At 40.9% G+C, this 26,004-nt stretch overlaps 1 protein-coding gene across 1 annotated transcript; it reads right to left on the reverse strand.

Annotated features, from left to right (window-relative positions):
- On the reverse strand, nt 1-21,892 carry LOC134620481 (NXPE family member 3-like). Its single transcript, XM_063466657.1, has 6 exons — nt 21,827-21,892; nt 11,981-12,436; nt 6,760-7,055; nt 6,179-6,249; nt 641-847; nt 1-557 (listed from the first exon to the last, which is right to left on the reverse strand). The coding sequence occupies exons 1-6, from the start codon at nt 21,890-21,892 to the stop codon at nt 1-3; spliced, it is 1,653 nt and encodes a 550-aa protein (XP_063322727.1).
- Between the last annotated feature and the right edge of the window lie 4,112 nt (nt 21,893-26,004).

Below are 26,004 nucleotides of genomic sequence, written 5' to 3' on the forward strand. Positions count from 1 at the left end.
CTAGCCATCTTTTTGCGGACATATGTAGGACAAGAGAACATTAACCATGTTCTTAATTATGGGAGGTGGTGGGTGGAGGTCATGCGGCAAGTGGTGGGCCAGGACCATCTCCCAGGCATCCACCAAATGGACATTCAAACCTTTGAACATGGCTCTGAGAACCTTGTCCCGCTGCAGCGAGTACCAGTCACTCACAGTGAGTGCATCGTACAATGTTATCAAAGCTTTGGGGTTTGCGCTCCGAATGACAACCAGTGTGTCTGGAGCCCTGGACAGCAGCCGCACCACTGCCCTGCGGATGCTCTGCAGACGCCGGATGTAGAACTGAATGGGGTAAGTGCTAAAATGTGACCAGATGCTGAGAACTATGACAGTGTTGCTGCCTCCAACCACATTGTCCAACTTGCTGGCAATATAGAGCAGCTCACTGGTTGGGACTTTGCTAAAACGGATTGGAGGGCCGTGGCAGCGGTATGTCACCAAAATGTTGTTTGCGTTGTCCAGAGCCATAAGAGGTCCAATTTTTTTCTGACTATGCAGGTTAAACTCCTTGAGATCTGAAAGAATTATAGAAGAAATAGGTAAAAGAAAAGGTAAAAGAAAATCCAATTTGTACAATAAGAGGTTTTGGGGTATCTACCTGGTACTGCTTGGTTAAGGTATTCAAACCACTGCCTGATGGTCGAGTCTCCATGCAAGTGAACAACTTTGTCTTTCAGACACTGTGTGATGGCTGAGGAATTTTTGAACTCATGAACTGTGGTGCCATATAGTGCTCTCCATACACCCTCATAGTAATAGCCAGAGGGTCCAGACTCCACGCTGCTGCTACTCTCATCTGAATGACCTTATAGATTTAAAAAAATGTTTGAAAGATGAAAAGACAAAAACCAAGGGAACAATTACAAATGGCCTGTATTTTTACAGTTAATGTTTTACAATTACAGTAAAACATTAGTGACTGGAAAAATAACAAATGCAGTTGCAATATTTATGTTCATTCAGATTTTATAAGAAGATGGAATATAGGACAGTGAAAAAAGATTCAGTTATGGTACGATGGCATGTGGTCGACTTCACAACACAATGACAGTTTAACTGGGTGGTGTTTCAGTAGGTACAGTGACAAATGTGATATCTGTATTCAACTATTCAACATCAGGCATTCGGTCACACCAACCCTTCGGTTGGCACTGTCACTTGGTGTTCGCTCTCTTTGCGGTAGAGTATCACTTCCTATTCACACACACAGTGGTGTTTTTAAGTAGCTTATCTGCATATCAATTTAATTAAAAAGACCCCAAGCAGCTGGGGAAAGAGGGCGGCTGGGTGACGGTGAGGAGGAAGCATAGTCTTAAACAGAAGCCCCAGGTACACCACCAACCTGTTCATGTGTCTAACAGTTTTTCCCCACTCGGCGACACACCCACCGGGGGTCAGACTCTGGTAATTGGTACCGGAACAGCTTCTTGCCCACAGCTGTCAGACTCCTGAACTCTGCCTCCTGACATCTGACCCACGTTAAACACATGGACTGGACATACACACACCCACAACCACCTACACACACAATGGACAGCTGTACCCTCATACACACAATAATAACATGGACTGAACCACCACTCACACCCACTAGCACTTTATATAGCCTCTGTAGAAATTATCCACATATCTCACTTATCTTAACTGCACTACTGTATAATTCTGTGTAAATAATCATTCTGTACAATACGATAATTTTTAATTCTACAACTGTTTATAACCTGCATAGTTCACATTTCTGTATAGCTGTATATCTCATATTTCTGTATAGTTTTTTTTATTTCATATTCTGTATAGTTTTTCATATTTATATCCTGTTCATAGCCTGTACATAACTTGTACTCACTACAGCCTGTACATACTTATAGTTATAGCATAATCATAACATACCTTCATACCGTGTACATTATAACATACCATAATAGACCCATTTCTGTAATATACTTACATATCTACATTATTGCTAATATATATTGTAATATATCTATATCATGGCTAAAGCACTTCTGGATGGATGCAAACTGCATTTCGTTGCCTTGTACCTGTGACATGTGCAATGACAATAAAGTTGAATTCTATTCTATTCTATTCTAATTGGTGATTCTGTTCTCAGACATGTGAAGCTAGAGACACCGGCAACCATAGTCAATTGTCTTCCGGGGGCCAGACCAGGCGACATTGAGGGAAATTTAAAACTGCTGGCTAAGGGTAAACGTAAATTCAGTAAAATCATAATTCACGTCGGCAGTAATGACACCCGGTTACGCCAATCGGAGGTCACTAAAATCAATATTGAATTGGTGTGTAACTTTGCCAAAACAATGTGGAATCTGTAGTTTTCTCAGGTCCCCTCCCCAATCAGGGCAAGAGTGTCATGTTTAGCCGCATGTTCTCCTTAAATTGCTGTCTGTCTGAGTGGTGTCCAAAAAAGAAAAAACCTGGTCTTGTTAGGAGAGACGGCATCCATCCCACTTTGGATGGAGCAGCTCTCATTTCTAGAAATATGGACAAATTTATTAAACCCCCCAAAATATGACTATCCAGAGTTGGGACTAGGAAGCAGAGTTGCAGTCTTAAATGCCTCTCTGCAGCTTCTCTCTTCCTGTTACCCCCCCCCCCAAAAAAAAAGGCCATCTCCATAGAGACAGTGTCAGCTCCCAAAAAGACAAAGAATAAACTAAAAACCAGCCATAAACAACTTAAACATAAAAAATCACAAAGAAAGAACAGTATCCACATCTGAACCAAAGAGTAAAACAGTGAAATGTGGATTAATAAATATTAGGTCTCTCTCCTCCAAGTCTCTGTTAGTACATGACTTAATAACTGATCAATAAATCGATTTACTCTGCCTTACAGAAACCTGGTTGCAGCCGGATGATTAAGTTAGTTTAAATGAATCAACACCCCCGAGTCATTCTAACTACCAGAAACCTCGAAGCACAGGCCGAGGGGGCGGTGTGGCAGCAATATTTCACACCAGCCTATTAATCAACCAAAGACCAAGACAGACTTTTAATTCGTTTGAAAGCCTGATATCTATCCAATAGACTCCAATTTGGTCATGTAAATGGAGATTCTTCTTCTCACACTAACGTTAATTTTGGAGTTCCACAGGGTTCAGTGCTAGGACCAATTCTGTTTGCATTATACATGCTTCCCTCAGAGTCTCAGAGTGATGCTGAAAAACTAGTTCATGCATTTATTACTTCTAGGCTGGACTACTACTATTCATTATTATCAGGTTGTTCTAAAAACTCCCTGAAAAGCCTTCAGTTAATCCAAAATGCTGCAGCAAGAGTACTGACAGGGACTAGAAAGAGAGAGCAGATTTCTCCTGTATTGGCTTCCCTTCATTGGCTTCCTGTTAAATCCAGAATTGAATTCGAAATCCTGCTCCTCACATACAAGGTCTTAAATAATCAGGCCCCATCTTATCTTAATGACCTTGTAGTACCATATCACCCTGTTAGAGCACTGTGCTCTCGCACTGCAGGCTTACTTGTTGTTCCTAGAGTATTTAAAAGTAGAATGGGAGGGAGGGCCTTCAGTTTTCAGGCCCCTCTTCTGTGGAACCAGCTTCCAGTTTTGATTTGGGAGACAGACACTATCTCTACTTTTAAGATTAGGCTTAAAACTTTCCTTTTTGGTAAAGCATATAGTTAGGGCTGGATCAGGTGACCCTGGATCCTCCCTTAGTTATGCTGCAATAGGCATAGGCTGCTGGGGGACTCCCATGATGCATTGAGTTTTTCCTTTCCAGTCACCTTTCTCACTCACTATGTGTTAATAGTCCTCTCTGCTGAATCAAACTTGTTATTAACCCTCTGGGGTCGCCAGACGCGCCGGCGCGTCAAAATCACATGACCAATTTAAGATGACACAGCTACAAGATGCAGCGATTCAGAGTCTCCATTTCAACTTGAAAGTGCGGACTTCAAACTATACACCAGTTTTTGAATTGTGTCGATGGGCCACGTAAAACCAGAGTTATGATAAAAAATACACGCGATGCTTTTTTCTGAACAAAACAGTGGTGTTTACAGCGGAAAGAACGGTAAAAACGGCGTTTTCTACAGACAGCGCTAGCAAACACTCTCCCTTTGCGAGTGAAAAATGAAAAAGAAAAAACACCCCTTCCCTATTGGTGTTAAAGTTTACCATGTCAGCCAACCAAAAAAATGATATGGCAACATGTGGCACTTGGTTGTTTAGGGAGAAGGGGAAGTTTTTAGGAGTGACACCCGCGACGGAAAGCGGGCGGGCGAAAGAAAGGGAGAGAGAGCGAGTTTTCATATGTGAGACATAAGTGACGTTTAGTGTGTGTTTGGAGGCTGTAGTTAGTGTGTTGTGTAGTTATTGTTTTGTATTGTGTGTCAGTTAGACTGCTGAATTTCACATTTTCTCCAAATAAAGCCGTCAAAGGCAGATTCCAGTGTAAACGCTGTTCCCACATGGAAAACTGGACTGATACACCTCCTGTTGTCAGACCTGCAGGGTTTAGGCCTGTGGTGTTCTCCTCTGTCTTATACTGAATACAAACTACATGTTTTGGACTGGCACAAATAATTTGTGTGCCTTCTTATTTGATGCAGCACACCTGATTGTTCTGTAAATAGATTTAAATGGTTATATAAAAAACGCCTGAGGCCTTGGCTGCATTTTTAGGTAAATAGTACCATATAACTTTGTTGTTTGCAAAACTTGTGCATAATTTTTAGAAATATACAATTTCTATTTCCATTTCAAGTCATGAAAATGATTCGTTAAACATGTTTGTGGGTTTTACAGTAAAAAATATAACTTTTTTCTACTCAGATTTTGAATTTTTTGTCTGAATTTAGATCAACTGTGCTAATATAGTATACCAAAATGAAAAAATAACTCAAATTTCAGATATTTGAGGTTGTGCTGAAAATAATGGTACCAAACAAGGCAAGAAAAACATATTTTAAAGGTGAAATATAGAGGTAAAATCCAAAGTAGTCAAAAACGGCCAATTATACCCTGGACCCCAGAGGGTTAACCTCTGGCTCTGTTCCACAGCATATCTTTGTCTTCCTTCTCTTACCCCAACCGGTCGCAGCAGATGGCCCCGCCCCTCCCTGAGCCTTGTTCTGCCGGAGGTTTCTTCCTGTTAAAAGGGAGTTTATCCTTCCCACTGTCACCAAAGTGCTTGCTTATACGGGGTCATTTGATTGTTGGGTTTTTTTCTGTATGTATTATTATAGGGTCTGCCTTACAATATAAAGCACCTTGAGGTGACTGTTGTTGTGATTTGGCGCTATGTAAATACAATTGAATTGAATTGAACTCTTTTGAAAAGAAACTGCTGTCCATAATCATTATTCAAATCCCAAATAGGGAAATATGTTGGCGAAAAATGTCTCTCCATCCCTCAAGTACATTACCAGAGACACAGTGGCACTCAAGCTTTTTCGGTGGCACAGAAACAATTTTTCTGTCATCCAGCTCTCGTGTTTGTTGCTTAGTGGTTTGAGGGAGATGCCTGTTAATCAATAGGTTGGTGGAAGTTTGAGTGATACCTCACCAAATCAAAGTGTCCTTGACCAGATTAACGATCTCTTTTGATTTATTTGTGACACAGATTTTTGAAAACAGATGTCACAAGCTGGGATTGATCTGACTGTAAAACTGAGTGTTATGTGGCTGTTATTAATGAATCACAAGGCAGGCCCACTTTTACGTATATCATGCTTTATTGTCCATCTAGACTCCAGTGGGGACATAGAGACAGAATTAAAATCATGTTATAGTTGATGAGACTTGAATCTACCAGGAATATGTTTGCATTCTGGTTTATGGGTAAAAAAAGAGGATATAGATTTTCCCACAAACTTTTATAAAACTACTACTTCCTTGCAATCATCCTAGAACCAATGCAAGTTTAAAGCACTTCTTCATGCCTTCATTTTTCAGATTCGGGAGCCACATCCATATGCCATAAGGAGACTATGATATTATGTATACCTGTACACTATGTACAACATAGTGGTAAAGATTTATAATATTTGTTTTAGGTTTTCTTTTAATTATTTTAGGTCTTCTAACAGTTACACATTCACTTTTGTATTTTATTTAGCAATGCGTAGTATTGAAAAAAATTGGGTTTTACCTTTCCTTTTTGGAAGCACGGTGATGTTGGCAGGTCCTGATGCTGGAATGGAGACTTTCATGTTGACACCTCTGAAGCAAGCATGAGAAAATCCATCAATTCAAAAGTCCATTAATTAGCATCTGCAACATAACCATTTATGACCTTAAGGTTTCAGTCCAGTCACACTACTCCTCTGTAATTTAACTACACAGAGCAGGTAGCTTTTTTCAACTAAGAAAGCCCTGCCTAAACACTAATGAACATTACAGAACCAATAAAAGGTTTATGAAAAAAATATTTCTCTCTTTAGTGGGTGAAGAGTAAGAAATATCTGCTTCTAAAGAGAGGGGACATTTGCTAGATGGTTACTGACACAAATACAAATGAACAGTTGCTACTTGCTAATTCTCTGCTAACTTTGTAAAGCAGCTTAAAAACAGTTTCTTTTGGGTTCAGTCTCTCTAAAAATGTAAAAATGCAAGCACTCGAAACCTTTTAGTGCTAGACTAATGTTGATGTGCACCCTTTAAGACATATTTTACAGCTGTTTATAGCTCCTGAAATCTAACAACAAAGACATATACATAGGTAACACAAACCTTTGAAAAAGTTGTTTCTCAATGGCTGTGATGTTTTCTTTAAATCCTCCCGTGAAGTGGTTGATCCTGGCATCACAATTCAGATTCTTTGGTTTGTAGCAGAACCATGGCTCACCTGTAAGGAGCTCAGTGTAGTTGCATACAGGCTGCTGTGCCGGATGCAAACATACATTACAGATGGTCGTTTCAGTGACTGAGCCAGAGCGGAACTGGCTCTTGAAGTAAATCCTGTCGGGCTGTTCTCTGTTCAGCCTGTGCAACACCCTGACTGCCTCACTAGGATGAACCAATGTAACCTGGTAGGACAAAGAGCCAGAGTTTTCAAACCTGGTCTCACAGGTATAATGAATTAGAACTACAACCTTTCAACACAGTATTACTTCCTTGTGTCAAGGACAACTCCAGAGTGAAACCTGGAGTGCGCATTCCACCCTTTTCCAGCTGAGGACCACGGCCTCAGATTTGGAAGATCCTGATTCTCATTCACACCACTTTTACACTCTGATGCAAATTGCTCCAGTGCAAGCTGGAGGCTGTCACCTGTTGACATCATCTGAAAAAGCAGAGATAAGATTCTGAGATCACCCAAGTGGAAGCCTTCCACCACTTGGCTATCCTTAGAAATTCTGTCTATAAAATTTAGGTACAGAATCGGTGAGAAAGGGCCACTCTGGCAACAGAAATGAGTCCGACTTTTTGTTCGCTGGGACCACTGCAGACCAAGCTCTTGCAAACGTTGAATAAGAATTGAATGGTCCATAGCAACGAGCCAGACACCCCATACTCCTGAAGCACCTCCCACAGGACACAGTTGAATGCCTTCTCCAAGTCCACAAAACACATGTAGACTCCCATGCCCCCTCAAGTATCCTCGAGAGATGTCTGTGAAGGTTCTCAGTCATCCAGGTCATCGTAGTCTAAGGAGCTTGGAAAGAAAAGCATCTGGACTTCTTTGAGTTGCTTGAAGACGTTTCACCTCTCATCCGAGAAGCTTCTTCAGTTCTAAGGGTCAAATGGTGGAGAGTCCCAGATTTAAACCCGGTGGGAGTTTCCCCCCAAAGAGGGACAAGGACCCCCTGATGATCCTCTACCTAATCACATGAGCCAAGGTGTGAAAGCGGGTGTGGGTCACAATCAGCCAGGGTTTCGGGTGAGCTCATTGTGAAACCTGGCCCCACCTTGTCATGTGATTTCCTGAGGTCAGATGGCCCAGGATGCGAGTGGGAGTTAAGGCGTCTGGGAAGGGATCTCAAAACTGGATCCCAACATATAGGCAGCAAGCCGAGGGGATACTAACTAGGTTATGCACCCAAGCCCGCCGCCTCTCACTGAGGGCAACTCCAGACTGAGACAGAGTCTAGCCACTCCCCAGGAGACTGGTTCCACAGCCCAAGCCGTGCGTTGAGGCCCGACTATATCTAGCCATTACCTCTCAACCTCACGTACTAACTTCCCCAACAGAGAGGTGACATTCCACATCCCAATTACTAGTCTCGGTAGCCAGGGATCTGTCTGTCAGGGTCTCCACTCCTGGCCGCTGCCCAGCACACATTGCATCCGACCCCTAGAGCGCCTCCTGTAGGTAGTGGGACTACAGGAGTTTGCGCCCATGGCCCGAAAAAGGGACATGGACCACCAGACTAGTCTGGGATTAAGGCACGGCCTCCAGACACTCGCCCTGCCCTAAAGCCTGGCTTTAGGGCAGGGCCCTGGTAACCCTATCCTGGGCAGGGTGAACCGTTCCCTTCGATCTTCTGCTGATAGGGGGTTTTGTGTGACCAAGATGGCGTGAACAACATGAGGCCCAGTGTCTCTCCAGAATCTGCTATTTAGCGGTTTTAAATCTACTTTTGACCAGAATGTTCATACAGAATTGCTGTGCATTGCTGACCTACAGCAGACAAGAGCTGCTTGATATTTGGACTCAAAACTCCAGTTTTATTGCCAATCTCAGACTCATCCCAGAGATCTCCAGAACACGGGAGGCCGCCCACTCTTCCCGGGCTTGCAGAAGTGCAGGCAGGCGGCACCGAGAATGTAAAAAAAGGTGGGGTAGGCACAGAGGGCTACTAGCTAGCTAAAGCTAACACCACACCGGCTCCCTTTACCCAGCATTTTCCTCATCAATGTCCGTTCTCTGGCAAACAAAATGGATGAGATACGGCTCTCCATCACCAACAACAGATGGATTATGGACTCAAATGTCATGTTTTTCACCAAAACATGGTTAAACAACAGCTGCCCGGACAATGCTATTGAGTTAGCAGGATGTCACACACACCGAGCCGACAGACTAGCAGATGACTCCGGGAAGACCAGGTGTGGAGGTTTGTGCATTTATATTAACAATGCTTGGTGCATAAACTCTACTACTACTGAGAGTCACTGCTCACCTAATGCGGAGTTTTTAATAGTCAAATGCAGATCTTATTATCTCCCCAGAGAACTCACTTCTGTCAATATTACTGCAGTGTATATCCCCCTGATGCTAATGCTGGGCTGGCTATGAAAGACCTTTATGCAGCCATTAGCAAACACCAGACTAAACACCACGAGGCTGCTTTTATTGTTGCTGGTGACTTCAACCACACCAACTTAAAGACAGTCCTCCCCAGATTCCACCAACATGTCTCCTGTCACACCAGAGGGGACAAGACTTTAGACCATGTTTATTCCAACCAGGCTGAGCCTACAAAGCGACACCCCTCCCCCACATTGGACAATCAGACCATCTCTCCCTGTTCCTCACCACTCATCCAATGTGTTAAACATCCAACAATTAAAGTGTGACCAGAGGGGACAGACACAGTGCTCCAGGACCGATTCTAAAACACAGACTGGAATAACCCCCGACGTATATGGCAAGGACTCCAGACCATTACAGACTACAGGACTACTAAACCCTCCCCTGCATCCTCTGATGTCTCCTTGCTCAATGAGCTCAACAACTTTTATGCTCGTTTTGAGCGAGGGAATCCAACTACTGCGACTAAAGCAGACTTGAATCCAGACCACCTACCACTGACTCTCTCCCCCCGATGTAGGAGCGGTGCTGAGCAGGATTAATGTCCACAAGGCTGCAGGTCATGATGGCATCCCCGGGCGTGTTCTCAGAGCGTGTTCTGGGGAGCTGGCAGGAGTGCTGAGAGACATATTCAACTTATCCTTGGCCCATACTGTGGTACCGGCCTGCTTCAAATCCACCTCCATCGTCCCAATACCCAAAAACTCCAACCCATCAAGCCTCAACAACTACAGCCTGGTAGCCCTAACCCACATCATTACAAAGTGCTTAGAGCGGCTGGTCCTAGCACACTTCAAATCCTGTCTCCCCCCCACCCTGGACCCCCACCAATTTGCATACCATCATAACAGGAGCACAGAGGATGCAGTCTCCATTGCGCTGCACTCTGTCCTCTCACACCTGGACAATAAAAACACCTACGCCAGAATGTTGTTTATAGACTTCAGTTCAGTGTTCAATACAATCCTCCCCTCACAACTCATCAGGGAACTCACAGACCTAGGCATCAGTTCCCTCATGTAGAAATGGTTACTGGACTTCCTGACCAACTGGCTCAAACATGTCCGGCTGGATAACCACTGCACATCTATCACCACAATGAACCCTGGTATACCACAAGGCTGTGCGATGAGTCCTTTCCTCTACTCCCTCTTCACCCATGATTGCAGACCTGCCGATGGTTCCAACACAATCATTAAGTTTGCAGATGACACCATGGTGATTGGCCTCATCAAACACAACAATGAGGCTGCCTACAGGGAGAAGATGGATCGTCTGGCTGAGTGGTGTGACACCAACAACCTGCTGCTCAACACCGAGAAGACCAAGGAGCTCATCGTGGACTACAGGAGGAATGCTGACCCACATCCACCCATCTACATTAAAGGGACTGTTGTGGAGAGTGTGAAGTTCCTGGGAGTCCACATCTCAGAGGAGCTCTCCTGGACGACTAACTGCTCCAAGCTAGTCAAGGAGGCTCACCAGTGCCTCTTCTTTCTGAGGACTCTGAGCAAGAACCACCTGTCCTCAGACATCCTGGTGAACTTCTACTGCTGCACCATCAAGAGCATCCTAACCAACTGCATAACGGTCTGGGAGCTGCTCTGTCTGGGACCAGAAGGCGTTGTGGAGGGTCGTGAAAACTGCCCAGCGCATCGCCGGAGCACCACCGCCTGCCATACAAGACATCTACAGGAAGAGGTGTCTGAAAAAGGCTGTGAAAACCATCAAAGACCCCAGTCACCCAACACATGGACTCTTTACCCTCCTGCCCTCGAGGAGGCGCTACAGGAGCTACTGGACTAAGACCACCAGGTACCAGAACAGCTTCTTCCCTACAGCTGTCAGACTCCTGAACTCTGCCTCCTGACATCTGACCCACATTAAACTCATGGACTGAACATACACACACCCACAACCACCCATAACTGAACACACACAAATGGACAAAAACAAACAAATGGCCAACTCGCATTTGCATATCTATAATCTGCATAGTTTTCATATTTCATATTTCTGTATAGTTTTCACATTTTTAACCATATGCATAACCTGTTCATAGCCTGAACATAGCTTGTACACTCACTACAGTTAGAGCCTGTGCATACTTATAGTTATAGTATATTCATAACATACCTTCATACCGTGTACATTGTAACATACGTTTAATAGCACTACTGTAAATGCTGTATGGACAATCATACTTTACAATACAATAATTATAGTTTTACAACTGTTTACATCTGTTTATTAATACTCGCATTTGTATATCTATAATCTGCATAGTTTTCATATTTCATATTTCTGTATAGTTTACATATTTTTAACCATATGTATAACCTGTTCATAGCCTGAACATAGCTTGTACACTCACTACAGTTAGAGCCTGTGCATACTTATAGTTATAGTATATTCATAACATACCTTCATACCGTGTACATTGTAGCATATGTTTAAAAGATTCATATTCTGCAATATATCTATATTATTGCTAAAGCACTTTCTGGATGGATGCAAACTGCATTCCGGTGCCTTGTACTTGTGACATGTGCAAGAACAATAAAGTTGAATTCTATTTTATTCTAATTGCCGTTTGTCTGGTCACTCACCCAAGACCAATTTGCCATGTGAGACCCTACCAGGGGAACAAAAATAAAGAGCTGCCATCACAGCATAAATGGTAAGTTTTAACATCACCTCAACCTGTGCGCTTCCTTCCCAGGGTATAGAGAATTCAGCAGAGTAGGAGCCATTGAGGTGATCCACCACTTGCCCTACCACACCTGCACCAAGGGTGGGGTTGTGCAGCTGGGCAAATAAGACGTCTCCCCCGAACTTCTTTGGACGCCCCTTGAAGTCGTGTATTTTTATCAGGGCCTCCAGTTTATCCCCTACATGCCACTGTCCCTCTCTTATACTGGGGAGAATGGTGAAAGTGCTGTGTGCTGGATCACTGGTGTTGCTCAAGAAAAGAGGTGATGATAAAGATGGAGTTTCAGGCCAAGCAGTAGAATTTAGCAGAAGGTTTTCTTCAAGAGCCTCCTCAGGGGATAGTGGTTTTAACTTGCAGAAGTTGTAATGTATGTCAACAGGTGGAGTGACAGTGCTTGCAGCTCTTGGGTAGGGGATGATGATGGTGGTGTTCATTTTTTTCTGAAACGGGCAAAGAAAGAGCATGGCAGTTATCCAAATGCTTCAAATGAAAGAAGTCTCTTTAGTTTTAAACACAGTATAATGAAAGATTCCTCTTGACATGGCATTTCCTGTTTTCATTGTCTTATCTTCGGCATGGAGGAGGAGGTATGATGGTGTGGTGACACTGTTGGGGATTCATTCAAAATTGAAGGCACACTGAGCCAGCATGGCTACCACAGCATCCTCCAACAACATGTTTAGTACTGGGCTTCTGGTCTTTATATTATTTATTTTTATGAAAATACATTTATCATGTTATTTTATATAATGTATTATTATTGTTATTACGTAATGCACGGTGAAATGTTATACTAAAATATTTCTAAATAACTGGACAAGATACAATAATATCACATGGTGGAAATTTGTGTTTGTCTTATAATCAGTTTTATCCTGATTTTAGTGTGTTTATATGTACAGTTTTGATTTTAGTCGTATGATTTTGATTTTGGTATTTATATTGCACCTTTTTAGTGTTTTGCATGGCATTGTTTTAATTTAGTTTGGACTGGATGTACAGTGGACAAATTGGGTAATAGAAGCCACCTGCTGAGTTATGGGTGTGCCCTGAGGTGGCCGATAAGCTGCTGAATGGACTTGTAAAAAAAAAAAAAAAGCTGGATGAGCACTCAGAGGAGGAAAAAAAGAAGGCTGGCACAGACTCCAAGAGGAAGGAGCATATAGAAGCCAGGCGTGGGAGAGAAGGACACTGCTGCCTGATTGTGAGTTGATCGCTGTTTCTGTTCCCCGTTTCTGCTAACAGAAACAACGATCAGACCATTACACTCAGTGACTATGTTGTATTATGATATTCTGGGAAGAAAAGAAGTAGAAGAAATGTGGCAACACCGATTGGTACATTGGAAGTCTTGTTGGGGGTTTGCTAGGCGCATACGTGGATGCGAGGTGTATCATCTCTCTTCAAGGTGCGCCCGCAACAGGTGAAGTTTCCTCCCAATCTTCGGGAGCAAGGAACATTTTCTGGGACTGGTCTAACCCTGTTTTTGGAACGATATAAATGTTTATTGCAGGAATATTATTTTTCAGTACCCAGATTTTGGTTTTTGTCTATATTTTGTTGGTGTTTGAGCAGATCTGAGCATAATCTGTTTTATAAGTTAAACTACGAGGCTGATACTTCTGTTGTCGCTACCACAATACATAATCTAAATAACCTGATCCTGCAATGAGTGATCTAAAGTATGTCTCCCTAAATGTTAAAGGGATAAACAATGTTATTAAACGTAAGAAAATTTTGACCTGGTTTAAGAAGGAGAAAACTAACATTGTTCTCCTGCAAGAAACTCACCTCTCAGATGTGGAACACCTAAAACTAAAGAGAGAATGGGTGGGGCAGGTGTACTTTTCTTCTTTTTCATCAAGTAAGAGAGGGGTTGCAATTTGAATTCGTAAAAAATACCCTATTTGTTCTTAAAAGTGTATTAAAGATGATCAGGGTAGATTTGTTGTTATAATAGGACATTTATATGGGGAATCTGTTCTGATAGGCTGTATTTATGCTCCGAATGTATATCTGGAAAATTTTTACTCAGAACTTATAAAAGAAATATCTGTCAATTTGACAACATTTACTGTTCTGGCAGGAGATTTTAATTGTAGCATAGACCCAGAAATGGATCAAAATCCACCGCCCAACAATTCAGTATCCAAAAAGCGAGAAGCTATCAAGGGACTGCATTCTGACTTGCAGCTGATAGACATTTGGAGAACTCTTCATCCAGGTGAAAAAGATTATACTTTTTATTCTAATCCACATTGATTTCCCGTATTGATTATTTTCTTGTCTCGAGGGAGGTCCTCGACAGAGTTAGTATTTGTGATATTGGCACGTGCATACTCTCTGATCATGCAGATGTTCATTTAAATATTTCACCTCCTGAAACTCACCCAACTCCACGTAGTTGGCAATTAAATCCATCATTTTTAAATAATTCTATGTTTCGGAGTTATATAAAAGAACAAGTTGATCTTTTATTACCGACAAATGATAATGAAAACACAAACCCTTCTGTCCTTTGGGAGACAATGAAGGCATACTTACATGGCGCTATAATTTCATACAGTATAGCAAAAAAGAAAGAATCTTTAAAACATCAAATGGACCTGGAAAAAAATTAGCAGATCTAGAACACTCCCTCAAAATACATTTTTCACCTGACGTACTGAAAAAAACAGAAGCCACTAGATCAGCTCTGAATCAACTTCTGACTGAAAAAGCAGAGGCCAGTATATTCTATGCTAAGCATAGGCTGTTTAAGTTGGCAGATAAACCAGGGCGGCTATTGGCACGTTTGGCTGCTGGGAAACTAGAATCCCATGCTATAACATCACTAAAAGATGAAAGAGGACATAATCAATATGAAAATAATAAACTGGTTAAATTAATGGAAAATTTCTACAAACAATTATACACATCTGAAAATACAGCCACATTAAGTGTGTAGGGATTAGAGAAATTATTTTACTGCTATTGTTCATATTACCATGGCATTAATAACATAACCTACAAGTATTGATATTGCATTCAGATGTTTAAACATATTGGCAGACAATTAGCCTTTATTACAGGTGCAGTTATAACCACTTTAAACTGTTGAGTTGAATCTATAATCTTAAATGCTTTTGAATGCTTTTTATAATCTTAAATGTTTATAGGCAGATTACATTGCATTATATGAAAGACTCACCTCTGAATATAATCTGGGCCTAAAAGTCTTGACAGGAAACTGCAGGTTTGCAGAGCGTGCTTTTGCAAAAGTGAAACTAAAAGCAGAGTGTAAGTGCAAGTTATTCTGACGAGCTGTTTGGATGATGCTATTTGAATAACCAGGTTGTTCCTTATTATCTTTTATACTTTTATATTCTTTTATTAAGCTTCTAGTAGTGGTTCTTGCTTAAGAGATTTATTCAACATATTACATCTATAGTTTCAGTCAGGTTATTACACATAAGGATGAGCCTCTGTTCTGGTAAAAGGTCAGAAGCGCAACGGGTGAGATGAGAGAGCATGTAAGGTCGACACACACATACACACACCTACACAGCAGTTAGACTCAGGGGTAGGTGAAGGTTCAAGTAATATCTTGTAAAAGCTTGCAACTGCAAAATTGTGTCTGCATATGTGACAGTTTGTTGCAGAACTGAGCTTGATGTTCCAGAAGATAAGCGCGGGCAGGACAGTGACAGGAAACACCTGGCTTGGAGAGGAGAAAATGTTCTTTTCAAACTATGTTAAAAGTCATGGTGGTTTTGATTTGACGTATGCATGTATATATCTGCTTGACGCATGAGGGGGCGTCAGTAAATATGCCCTGATGTTATAAAACCTTTCCTGTGTAGATTTTGGGGCGAGATCTGATGCTGTCTGCGCACAGTGATCATCTCCCACGCGTGTTCATTAAAAATCATCGTTTGACTCCACCCGGCTGGATCAGTGTGTTATTTGGATTTTCCTCCTGTATCCCTCCTTAATATTTGAACCTTAACAAGTGATACCCAAAATTTTTTACATAAACTCAATTTACCAACTTTGTCTGAAGGCGATCGAGCTCGTCTTGGTGAACAAACAACACATGAAGAGGTGCTGACAGCAATTAAATCTCTTCAAGGAGGGAAAGCCCCTGGCCCAGATGGTTTTGGTCCAGACTTCTATAAAGTTTTCCAGGATCAAGTAGCTATACCCCTCTTAAATATGTATCTGCACTCTATTAAAAGGGAAAGTCTTCCCAATACACTTTACTCTGCGAACATATCGCTATTCCATAAGAAGGACAAACCAGCTGATCAATGTGCTTCCTATCGCCCAATTAGTTTAATAAATGTTGACAGCAAAATTTTGTCCAAAATATTGTCTAGCAGACTAGAGAATTATATACCTAAGCTTATTAAGGCAGATCAGACGGGCTTTATCAAGAATAGAGAATCAATTACAAACATGAGAAAATTACTGAATATTATAGAACAATGTAACCAAAACACGAGGACTAGTTGTATCACTTGATGCGGAAAAAGCTTTTGACCGCGTTGAGTGGACTTATATGTTTGCTGTGATGGAGAAATTTGGCTTGGGTAGGGGGTTTATAGACATGATCAGACTGTTATATGTCACCCCAAGAGCATGTGTTTTAGTAAATGGTATTAAATCACCAGAATTCTGTTTACAGAGATCAACAAGACAGGGACACCCGATTTCCTCATTAATTTTCGCTTTAGTAATTGAACCACTGGCAGAGGCCATTAGAAATAATCAAAGTATATCTGGATATCAAATTCAAGGATTCGAATTTAAAATTTTACTATACGCAGACGATGTTCTGCTGTTTCTCACCAATCCCCAGGATTCTATACCCTCTGTATTATCTATTATAGAAACTTTTGGATATTTGTCTGGGTATAAGGTTAATATGAACAAAACTTTTGCTATGCCACTGGGAAATCTGCCTATGACATGTAATATCCCATTTACCTGGTCGGGTTCGGGATTTAAGTACTTGGGGATACACATTTCACCTAATATAAGAAGTATATTGAAACAGAACATAAACATAGTTCATAAAAGCGTCAAAAAAGATCTTTCTAGATGGATGGATCTTCCGGTCTCCTGGATGGGAAGAATGAATTTAATTAAAATGAATGTGTTGCCACGGCTTTTATATGCTTTACAAATGCTCCCAATAACTCTTACCCAAAAAATTGTAAAAGAAATTGAAAAACATCTGTCAAGGTTTATTTGGAGGGGTAAGAAACCCAGATTAAGTATGAAAACGTTACAGCTGCCCAAAGATAAAGGGGGTCTTGCCTTTCCTAACATTATGCTTTTTAACTGGTCATGCCATAGTAGAGTCATACATGAATGGATCCACGCATATCTAAAAGAGACAGAGAATCCCCTTGAAGCCTGGACATGTTCGCCATTTAATCTCCTAAGCGAACTAGTGAGTAAATATATTAAAAAACATAACAAAGTAATGATTGATACTTACTTAAAAACATGGCGTGATATGAATAAATACACTGAAAGTAATCCTATACTGAGTTATCTTACACCTTTTATAAATAATCGGCACTTTACAACGGGAATGAAAAGTGTAGTATTTCAGAGATGGTTTGGTGCAGGAATACGTGTGGTGGGTGATCTGTTTAATGGGAATGTTTGTATGTCTTTTGAGCAGGTCCAAAAGAAATATGGAATACATCAAATGGATTTTTTTTTTTGCATTTTTACAGGCTCGTCACCTAATTACTTCAAGTTTTGATACTTTGCACAATACAATGCAACTAGGACCCATGGAAAATTTCTTTTTACACTTAAATGCAGATAATAGTACTATAAGACAGTTTTACAATACACTACAAGGTTATAACAAACATAATATTGGAAAACTGATTAGGAGTTGGGAGGGTGACCTCCAGTGTCACTGTGATGATCATGCCTGGAGTGAGTGCATACAATCTGTGCATTCTTTATTTCTTAGTAACAGATTTAAAGAAATACAATATAAAATTTTACATAGACAGTATAGAACGCCTATTTTTCTGAATAAAATTGATCCGAGCAGGTCTGCACAATGTATGAAATGTAAATCTGCGGCGGGATCCTACTTGCACTGTCTTTGGACTTGCTCAAAAATCTCAAAATTCTGTCTCTGTGTAACAAAAGATTTAAAAGGTATGTTTAAAAGTAGAATACCAAAAGATCCAGCCCAGTATTTATTGGGGTTGCCAATTCTGAACAAATTTCCAGATAAAAACAAATATATACTACTATGTAAATTATTGTTTTTGGCAAGAAAATGTATTCTTTTCAAATGGATTAATGAAAAACCACCAACAATAACTCAGTGGTATAAAGAAATCTTTACAGTTTTACCAATGGAAAGACTGAGTGTAAAATTAAGTGGCAATGATGATATTTTTTTGGATATATGGTGCCCGCTATTGTATTACTTACCTGATGATCTGAAGGAAACCATAGTGAGAGGGGCAGCCCCACTCCAATGGCGGGTTGAGTTTGTCAGGACAAATGTGTACATGAGTGGTAGACCGAATTATATATAATGTATTAGTTTTCCGTTTACATGTCTCAGACTGCTTTTTGTGTTTGTTTGTTTTATTTGTTTTTTCTCTTTGTTGTTGTTGTGGTAGTTGTTTTTGTCTTTTTTTTTTGCTTTTTTTGTTTTTGTCTTTTTTTTTGTTGCTTTTTTTGTTTTATTTTGTATAAAGGGAAAAGTAAATAAAAAATATGATATATAATAATAATAAACAACGATCAGTGGGAAACAACGTGTACGATCGACAGCAGGGCAGAGGTGAACCTCTGCCTGCATCTGTAACTACTGTCATTCACTGGGTGAAGCCCTGTTGGGGGGGGTGTCACAAATGGAGAATAGCCAGGTTTGCATCACAGACAACTTTTCTGGCCAGTGTCTGTTTGTTAACAGGAAGGTGCCATGTGGGAGGCCATGGTTGCAGCGAGCCAGGGTTGTGGGCCACAACTGGGTTGTTGTGCAATTAGCCCAATGGGGAGACAGGGTTTGTTTCGGATTTTACTTTAAAATGAACTTTTTTTTTAATTGTAATTTTTTAAAATTGTTTACTTATTCCTGCTTTCCTTCTCTCAGAATAAACTTGACTGGTTCCTCATATATAAATATATAATGATTGTTGGGTTTTTCTCTGTATTTGTTATTGTAGGGTCTACCTTACAATATAAAGCGCCTTGAAGTGACTGTTGTTGTGATTTGGCGCTATATAAAGAAAACTGAGTTGAATTGAATTAAATAAATAAAAATGTGTCCTCACCTCCAGGATGTCCATGACATATATCGTGAAGATGAATACAAGCACAGGCAATAATAGGAAGATGCAGTCAGATTTCGGAAGGAGAGTGCAGACCTGCCTTTTACAAACTTGAACCATGATCAGTGAAGAGTCCTCTTCTCTTGATGTAGTGTACTGTGAGTTGCTGCTCTGGTACTGAAAAAAAGAGTGGTGGCTTAAGAGGGTGATAACAGATTTAAAAATAACACATGTTAAACTTTAGATTTCACAAAAAATGTTTTTTTTTTCCCTCAAAAGTAATTATGGAACCAGTGAGCTGATATACTCTGAAATCTGTTAGAATGCCAGTTTGGAGAAAAATTATTAACTTAAATATGTTGCCAGTGTTCTCTTATGCTTTTCCTTATTAGGGCCGGGGGTGGGGGGGGGGGGGGGGGGGGGGGTACCTAGAGAGAACTCACACAGGCACAAGCTTGTGACTATTTCACAAACGCTGTGAAACTTGGCAGACGTTCTGATCTTTTTGCATAGCACAAGGGTGTCAAAGATTAGGCAAGGGGGGCAGAATTGTCTCAATGAACACTCTAATCTGGGTCATTGGATAATATGTTAATTATTTTAGTCTAGTATGAATATGAAGACCATGGGTGACGTCTTTATAAGTAGGAAAAGTTATAAAAGTTATAAAACTTTTCAAAACACAGGTCAAAGTTCAAAATTTATCTTCTCTTTCGCATTAACATTATAGATTTCTGTAATTTTAAACATTTACTTCTTACAATTTAAGTCCAAAGAGTCATTCTGACAGATTTATTTCATTTTATACAGCAGTATTTCATAATCATATAGAAAAATTGTGGCATACTGTTAAAACTGTGCTTCTTTTGCTGATATTACGATATTTAATTGATTAAATGTGTAGTTAAATTTCTGAGGACTGACAGAAAGGGGAGTTTCACTGATCCAGCCCACATAAGTACAATATAAAGCGCCTTGAGGCGACTGTTGTTGTGATCTATCCAAAATGATTAAGTTCACTTCAATGAATTATAGTGAACTCCAAATAAATATTGAAATGTCCACTGGAATGCAGCAGTGAGATCAAATAATACAAGAATAAGTGAGACCACCACCAACACCACTGTAGCTTGGATAAGCTCCACCCCGCCCTCCAGAAGGTTTAAAGGCATGTGGTCCTAAATTTTCAATCAGCTGTAAAACAGCCTGTTTCAGTTTAAGCGTTGTTTTCAATAAATTGCTTGTTAAAAAAATATTTTGTCTCACTGCCATTTCTTCTTGTTGCATGTTGAAGCTCTACTCTAACCTTGTTAAGATCCAACCATGCAAAATATGATTTTTTTTCCATTTTTAAGTGGTCTTAAACTTTTGATTGGGACTGTGTATCATATCAGTATTTTGTTATTTTAATATTTTATATTCTAATAATTATCAAAAAATGCAAATGTTTCGAAGAGAAGAAAAGCCTGTCTAGCCATATCTGTAGTCTAAACCAGGGGTCTCAAACTTAAAAGGAGCTTTGGGCCACTGCTGGCACTGTCATCTCATTGGAGGGCCACTTTAGTGTTCAAGTAGTACAAAAAACAAACAAACAAACAATAATGGCAAGACCTCACCCATAACAATATCCGGCCCCTCCTCCAGCACTGACTCAGCTACTCTGGAAACAATGTGGGCAATGTATTCTTTCATTTTTCTATCATCTACCTGCTCACCACTTGACTGGTCCTCATATCTACATTTATCCATTCACTATGTATTTGTTCCCCTTTCTCCACCTGCCCATTGTGTGTCTCATCTGTCACATGTTTTCGTCCCATGTGATCGGGGGTGGCACCTGCACCGTACCGTTGACACCAGGTGCCCGGCTCTCCCCAACTCTTTCTGGATATGCACGAACAAAATTCCCCTTTATCCCACAATCGAAATGTTTGCGTGAAATGAACAGTATAGTTCATCAGTCCTTAATTTGAAAGCCAGGTTTAAGGTGTCCTCATTTCCTTTGAGAATCATTTGAACTTGTCTTCTAAAGGAGACGATGTGTTTTAAGTGTGGAGACACAACCTAAAGGGACCATTTTTATGGGAGAAATTAGTTGTCCATGTCGGGAAAACTCCTTCTCCAAAAGTTCGTTTCTGGTGAAAGATGGAACATTAGAGATTGTGACTACCGGTGAGGAAACGGGACTTTCACTCCTGTTCTCCTGTTTTTAGACAACTACACTGTCTAAAAAAATGACCACCACATTATTCGTTCGGGAGGCTGACTTTACACTGCTATTCCCAACTAACTCACCCGTAGCCAAACCGCACTCCTCCACCGAGTAGCTGACAGCCAGTGTTCGAGATTAACTCCTATCGCAAATTAACTGGTGACGTGTGGTAGACTTGCTTATCATGAACCGCTACTGACAAACCAGGAAATAAACACTGAATATTTTGTCTGTGACATTGTGAAGTTATTTTAAACACAGTCAGTCATTCTTTTTGCTCTTGACCAATAAAATATTCAAAAGTGTCTTGAGTTTACCTGGTAGTATTCCCGTGCACGAGACGACGGCGAAATTGGCAAAGAAATGTAGGTCACCACGCCCATGCTGTTCACAAGACTGTGAGAGTTAATGATCTGGAGAATCTTGCTGTATCGTTATCATTCTCCCCGCATTTTATTACTCAGATGTGACTTCAGCATTGTCGCCTCACAACAAAAGCGTGCAGAAAGAGAAAACTTTTATGTCGTCAGAATCACCCAGTTAAAGTCAGGTTGTTGAATTAAGCTACTAAACAAGTTTAAATGTGCAGTTAGAGCAGATTTCTGTGTGCAAGTCTTAGCTGTGGATTTTCCAGCGGCTGGACGTTTACTCCTAACCAGAGCTCTGTACAAAAACAAATACTATAGTTATGGAACTTCCCTGGATTGAAATTCCTCATGTAATTCACATGTTCAAATCAATGTTAACCAGACAGCAGTCATTTCTCTTTCAAGTGATTGCACTCATCTTATAACATCCTTGCACTTTAATATTTGATCTTCTGTTCCACCAAATGGGTCAACAAAGAGAGCCCTCATCTCTTTGTTGTGTCTGTTTTCTAATACATATATAGTTTAAAAATATTTTTGTCATTTTCTCAATTTCATCACTTTTGTAAAGTAAAACCATCCTTTGTATTTCATTTTTGCACAACTCTTTCCAAAGTCAGTAACCTTTTAACCACATGGGCCCAAAGGGGTTTCTGAGCTTCCTGCTTGAAAATGAAATGCCCACAATTAATTGAGTACTTCTCTGAAATTACAAACTCTGTGTATACAATCTTGGTATCAAAATAAAGCTAACACTTGTGAAATTTCATCAGAGGTATAAATATTGCAGCGGATTTTACTGTGTCAAAGTTACTGAGACTGGAACACAGAAAAAGTAAGTAGATTTTATCCTTGCCTATTTTTTTATTTTTTATTTTTTACCATATAACCGTTTTAAAAATATGCCTCATGTCATATTTCATTTCAGAAATTCAGTAACCAACAAATAAACATCATATGTGCAAAGATTTATGTTTCTAAAGTGAAAATGTGAAAAATTACAGCACTGTCAATACATAAATATCCAGACGTCGTACAAAAATGTCCAATTTTGGCACACATTGGACACCATGTCAGTTGAATTTTGTAGGTATTAAAGAGCAGAAATGATTTAATTTTACTAACAGGCCTGAAAATGCTTGTTTTTTTAATATTTTTGAAGAATTAACCACACATTTACATGGCAATGGGCATGGAGCGTTTAATTTGCCTCTGGGGCTGAGAGGCTGTAACTTTGGTTTCTTTTGGTCAATTTGCATGATTGACACCTCTTTTTAATCGTTTGAGCCAATAGGATCACAGTAACAATACCACGGTCACGTCACTTCAACCAATCAGTAGTTACTAGGCCAAAACCCACGTGGGCCAAAATTTACTGCATGTGGCGTCTGTCCAGTCACGTGTCTGTAGATGGGTCTAAAATGGAGGTTGTTGACGGAAAATGGCTCTGATGTTAGCCATGGAAACTGTCTTGTTTTTGTTGTGTTTGGTGGTTGTAGAAATTGTTTATATGAGATTTTAGCTGAGATTCAGAGGTTTCTGTGGATACCACACAAGTTGGGACTTATATTTCTCACCCCGTATTATAACCGATTAAACGTGATCTCCTCCTCTTTGGTACCGGGGGTGTGGGGCTCAAAAACCATTTTGATGACTCCATAGTTAAAGCGTAGTGATAGATTTTTATTTATTCATCACAGAGTTGAAGTTACTGACTGACTATTCATGTTTTGACAATTGTGAAAAAAGCTTTGATTGTTGGAGTGTCTTTTACACAGGTGAGTCTGTGTTATGAAAAACATCTAAACTGTTTTAGTATCTGCATGAAGAGTGGTGAGAATGACTTTTCTGCTGTGAGCCAAATCAATGGAGAAAAAGTGTATTACTTCATCCCATTTGGTTCTCACTTCCTGTTTTGTTTTGGTAGTTACTTGTCTTTAGTGTCTTGTACTTAATTTTACTTCTTCTCCTGTCTAGTTGTTTGATTGTCTGCATCTTGTTTGGCCTGGCTGTGTTGACCAAAAAAAGAAAAGTTAATTTGAAATAACAGGATATGATTTATTTAGATACAAAATTCTATTAATCAGCTAGTTGGCAATTAGAATTTGATGAATCATCATAGCAGAATGGAATTCCAGCAATGACAGGAATTAGGAGGTACTGTAGGAGGTACTGATGTACCGGCTCACTCCCAGTGGCTGCTTGGCGGGGCCTGGCACCCATGGCTCAGTCGGGCCCTTTACGGGGGGTGGGAGGCCCTTAGACCTCGAGCCTCTGGGTGCGGGGCTCGGTCCTCTCTGGTGTGGCTGGCTGCCAGCAGAGCCTGCGGGCACATCACCACGCCCCCCTGTGGCTTCTGCACCTCCGATGGTCCTCCATGGGCTCTCGCACTCTGGGGGGCCTCTGGATGTCTGGGGCCTGGATCTCCTCCATGCCTGCTTCATGCCCTGGGGGACGGGGCTATGGCTCCCCACACCCTCTAGCAGATCATTACATGGAGAAACCTTTCGAATACAAGCGTGCTGATCCACACAGGTGTGCACACGGGTGTTCACAGACACACTATCTTCCTTGGCTGCTCCCTCTAAGCACATTGTGCGCTGTCAGTCTTGTGTGCTGCTCAGTAACATTAAGTATTTATTAATTAATGTTACTTATGTTTAGGTTGTCGCTGTGGTCTCCCTACTGTGTTGTTGTTGTTGTTGTTGTTGTGTTTTTTTCTTTCAACAGGTGATCCAGCGGATTTTTTTAGTGTCTTCTATCACTGTCCCTCTTCCCCTATGTTTTTCTCGCCCTCCCTCCCTTTCTTTCTTTTTTTCTTTCTTTCTTTCCTATCCACAGGTCATGTCTGTCCTGTCTGTAATAACTTAAAGTAAAATAAAATAAAATAAATAATAATAATAAAGATCAATCAAGTGGACCAATATGGCAAAGCCATAATGATCCACATTAGAAAAATTGGGCATCTTTCCTGGCATTCAGACAATAATTCTGATTTTTATAGAAACGAACAGGACAGGCAAAAAAAAAAAGAAAGAAGACAAGGGTCAAGTTTAGACCGTTTTAAGGGGTGCTTAAGCAGTTAACTCTTAACTCTGCTAAAAATAATTGTAGTAATAGTAGTAATAATAACATAGTTTAGAATTATTTGACATCTTCTTCTAATGTTATATTCTAGCAAATTATCTACTGGAGATGCTACAGGTCAAAAAGACAGCAGGTTTAAATGTACCCTCAACAGTATGCGTTTTCATTAATAAATAGGACGTGTGCTAATCATGAGAAAAGGGAGGGGAAAAGCTAATTTCTTCACACAAACTAGTGGTAGTAATTTGATTACAATGTTAGACAACAAAAACTGCAACTTGTTCTGACGACCTAAAAACTGTCTGGGTGCTTATATTGCTTCCAAAACACGGTATGCTTCTAAATACATCCATCCATCCCTTCATGTTCTTCCGCTTTATCCGGGACCGGCTCGCGGGGGCAGCAGCCTAAACAGAGAAGCCCAGACCTCCCTCTCCCCAGCCACCTCCTCCAGCTTGTCCGGGGGAACACCAAGGTGTTCCCAGGCCAGCCAAGAGATATAATCTCTCCAGCGTGTCCTGGGTCTGCCCTGGGGCCTCCTCCTGGTGGGACATGCCCAGAACACCTCATCCAGGAGGCGCCCAGGAGGCATTCTTGTCAGATGCCCGAACCACCTCAACTGGCTCCTTTTGATGTGGAGGAGCAGCGGCTCTACTCTGAGCCCCTCCCAGATGGCTGAACTTCTCACCCTATCCTTTCTCTAAGGGAGAGTCCAGCCACCCTTCGGAGGAAGCTCATTTGCGCCGCTTGTACCCGCGATCTCGTTCTTTCAGTCACTACCCACAGCTCATGACCATAGGTGAGGGTGGGAACGTAGATCGACCGGTAAATTGAGAGCTTTGCTTTTACGCTCAGCTCTCTCCGTCTGTTGATCTCCTGCTCCCTTCTCCCATCACTTGTGAACAAGACCTGAGATACTTGAACTCCTCCACTTGGGGCAGGACCTCGTCCCCGACCCGGAGTGGGCGCTCCACCCTTTTCCGGCTGAGAACCAAGGGCTCAGATTTGGAGGTGCTGATCCTCATTCCCACTGCTTCACA

Source organism: Pelmatolapia mariae, linkage group LG3_W, assembly GCF_036321145.2.
Source record: "Pelmatolapia mariae isolate MD_Pm_ZW linkage group LG3_W, Pm_UMD_F_2, whole genome shotgun sequence".
NCBI lineage: Eukaryota > Metazoa > Chordata > Actinopteri > Cichliformes > Cichlidae > Pelmatolapia > Pelmatolapia mariae.

Excerpts from the sequence above, each read along its gene's own strand:
- LOC134620481 (XM_063466657.1), bottom strand. The coding sequence starts at position 21,892 with ATGGGCGTGGTGACCTACATTTCTTTGCCAATTTCGCCGTCGTCTCGT. Across the intron at positions 12,437-21,826 it reads GTGCACGGGAATACTACCAG|AAAAAAATGAACACCACCAT; the intron begins GTAAACTCAAGA and ends TGCCCGTTTCAG. Across the intron at positions 558-640 it reads CCTTAACCAAGCAGTACCAG|ATCTCAAGGAGTTTAACCTG; the intron begins GTAGATACCCCA and ends TAATTCTTTCAG.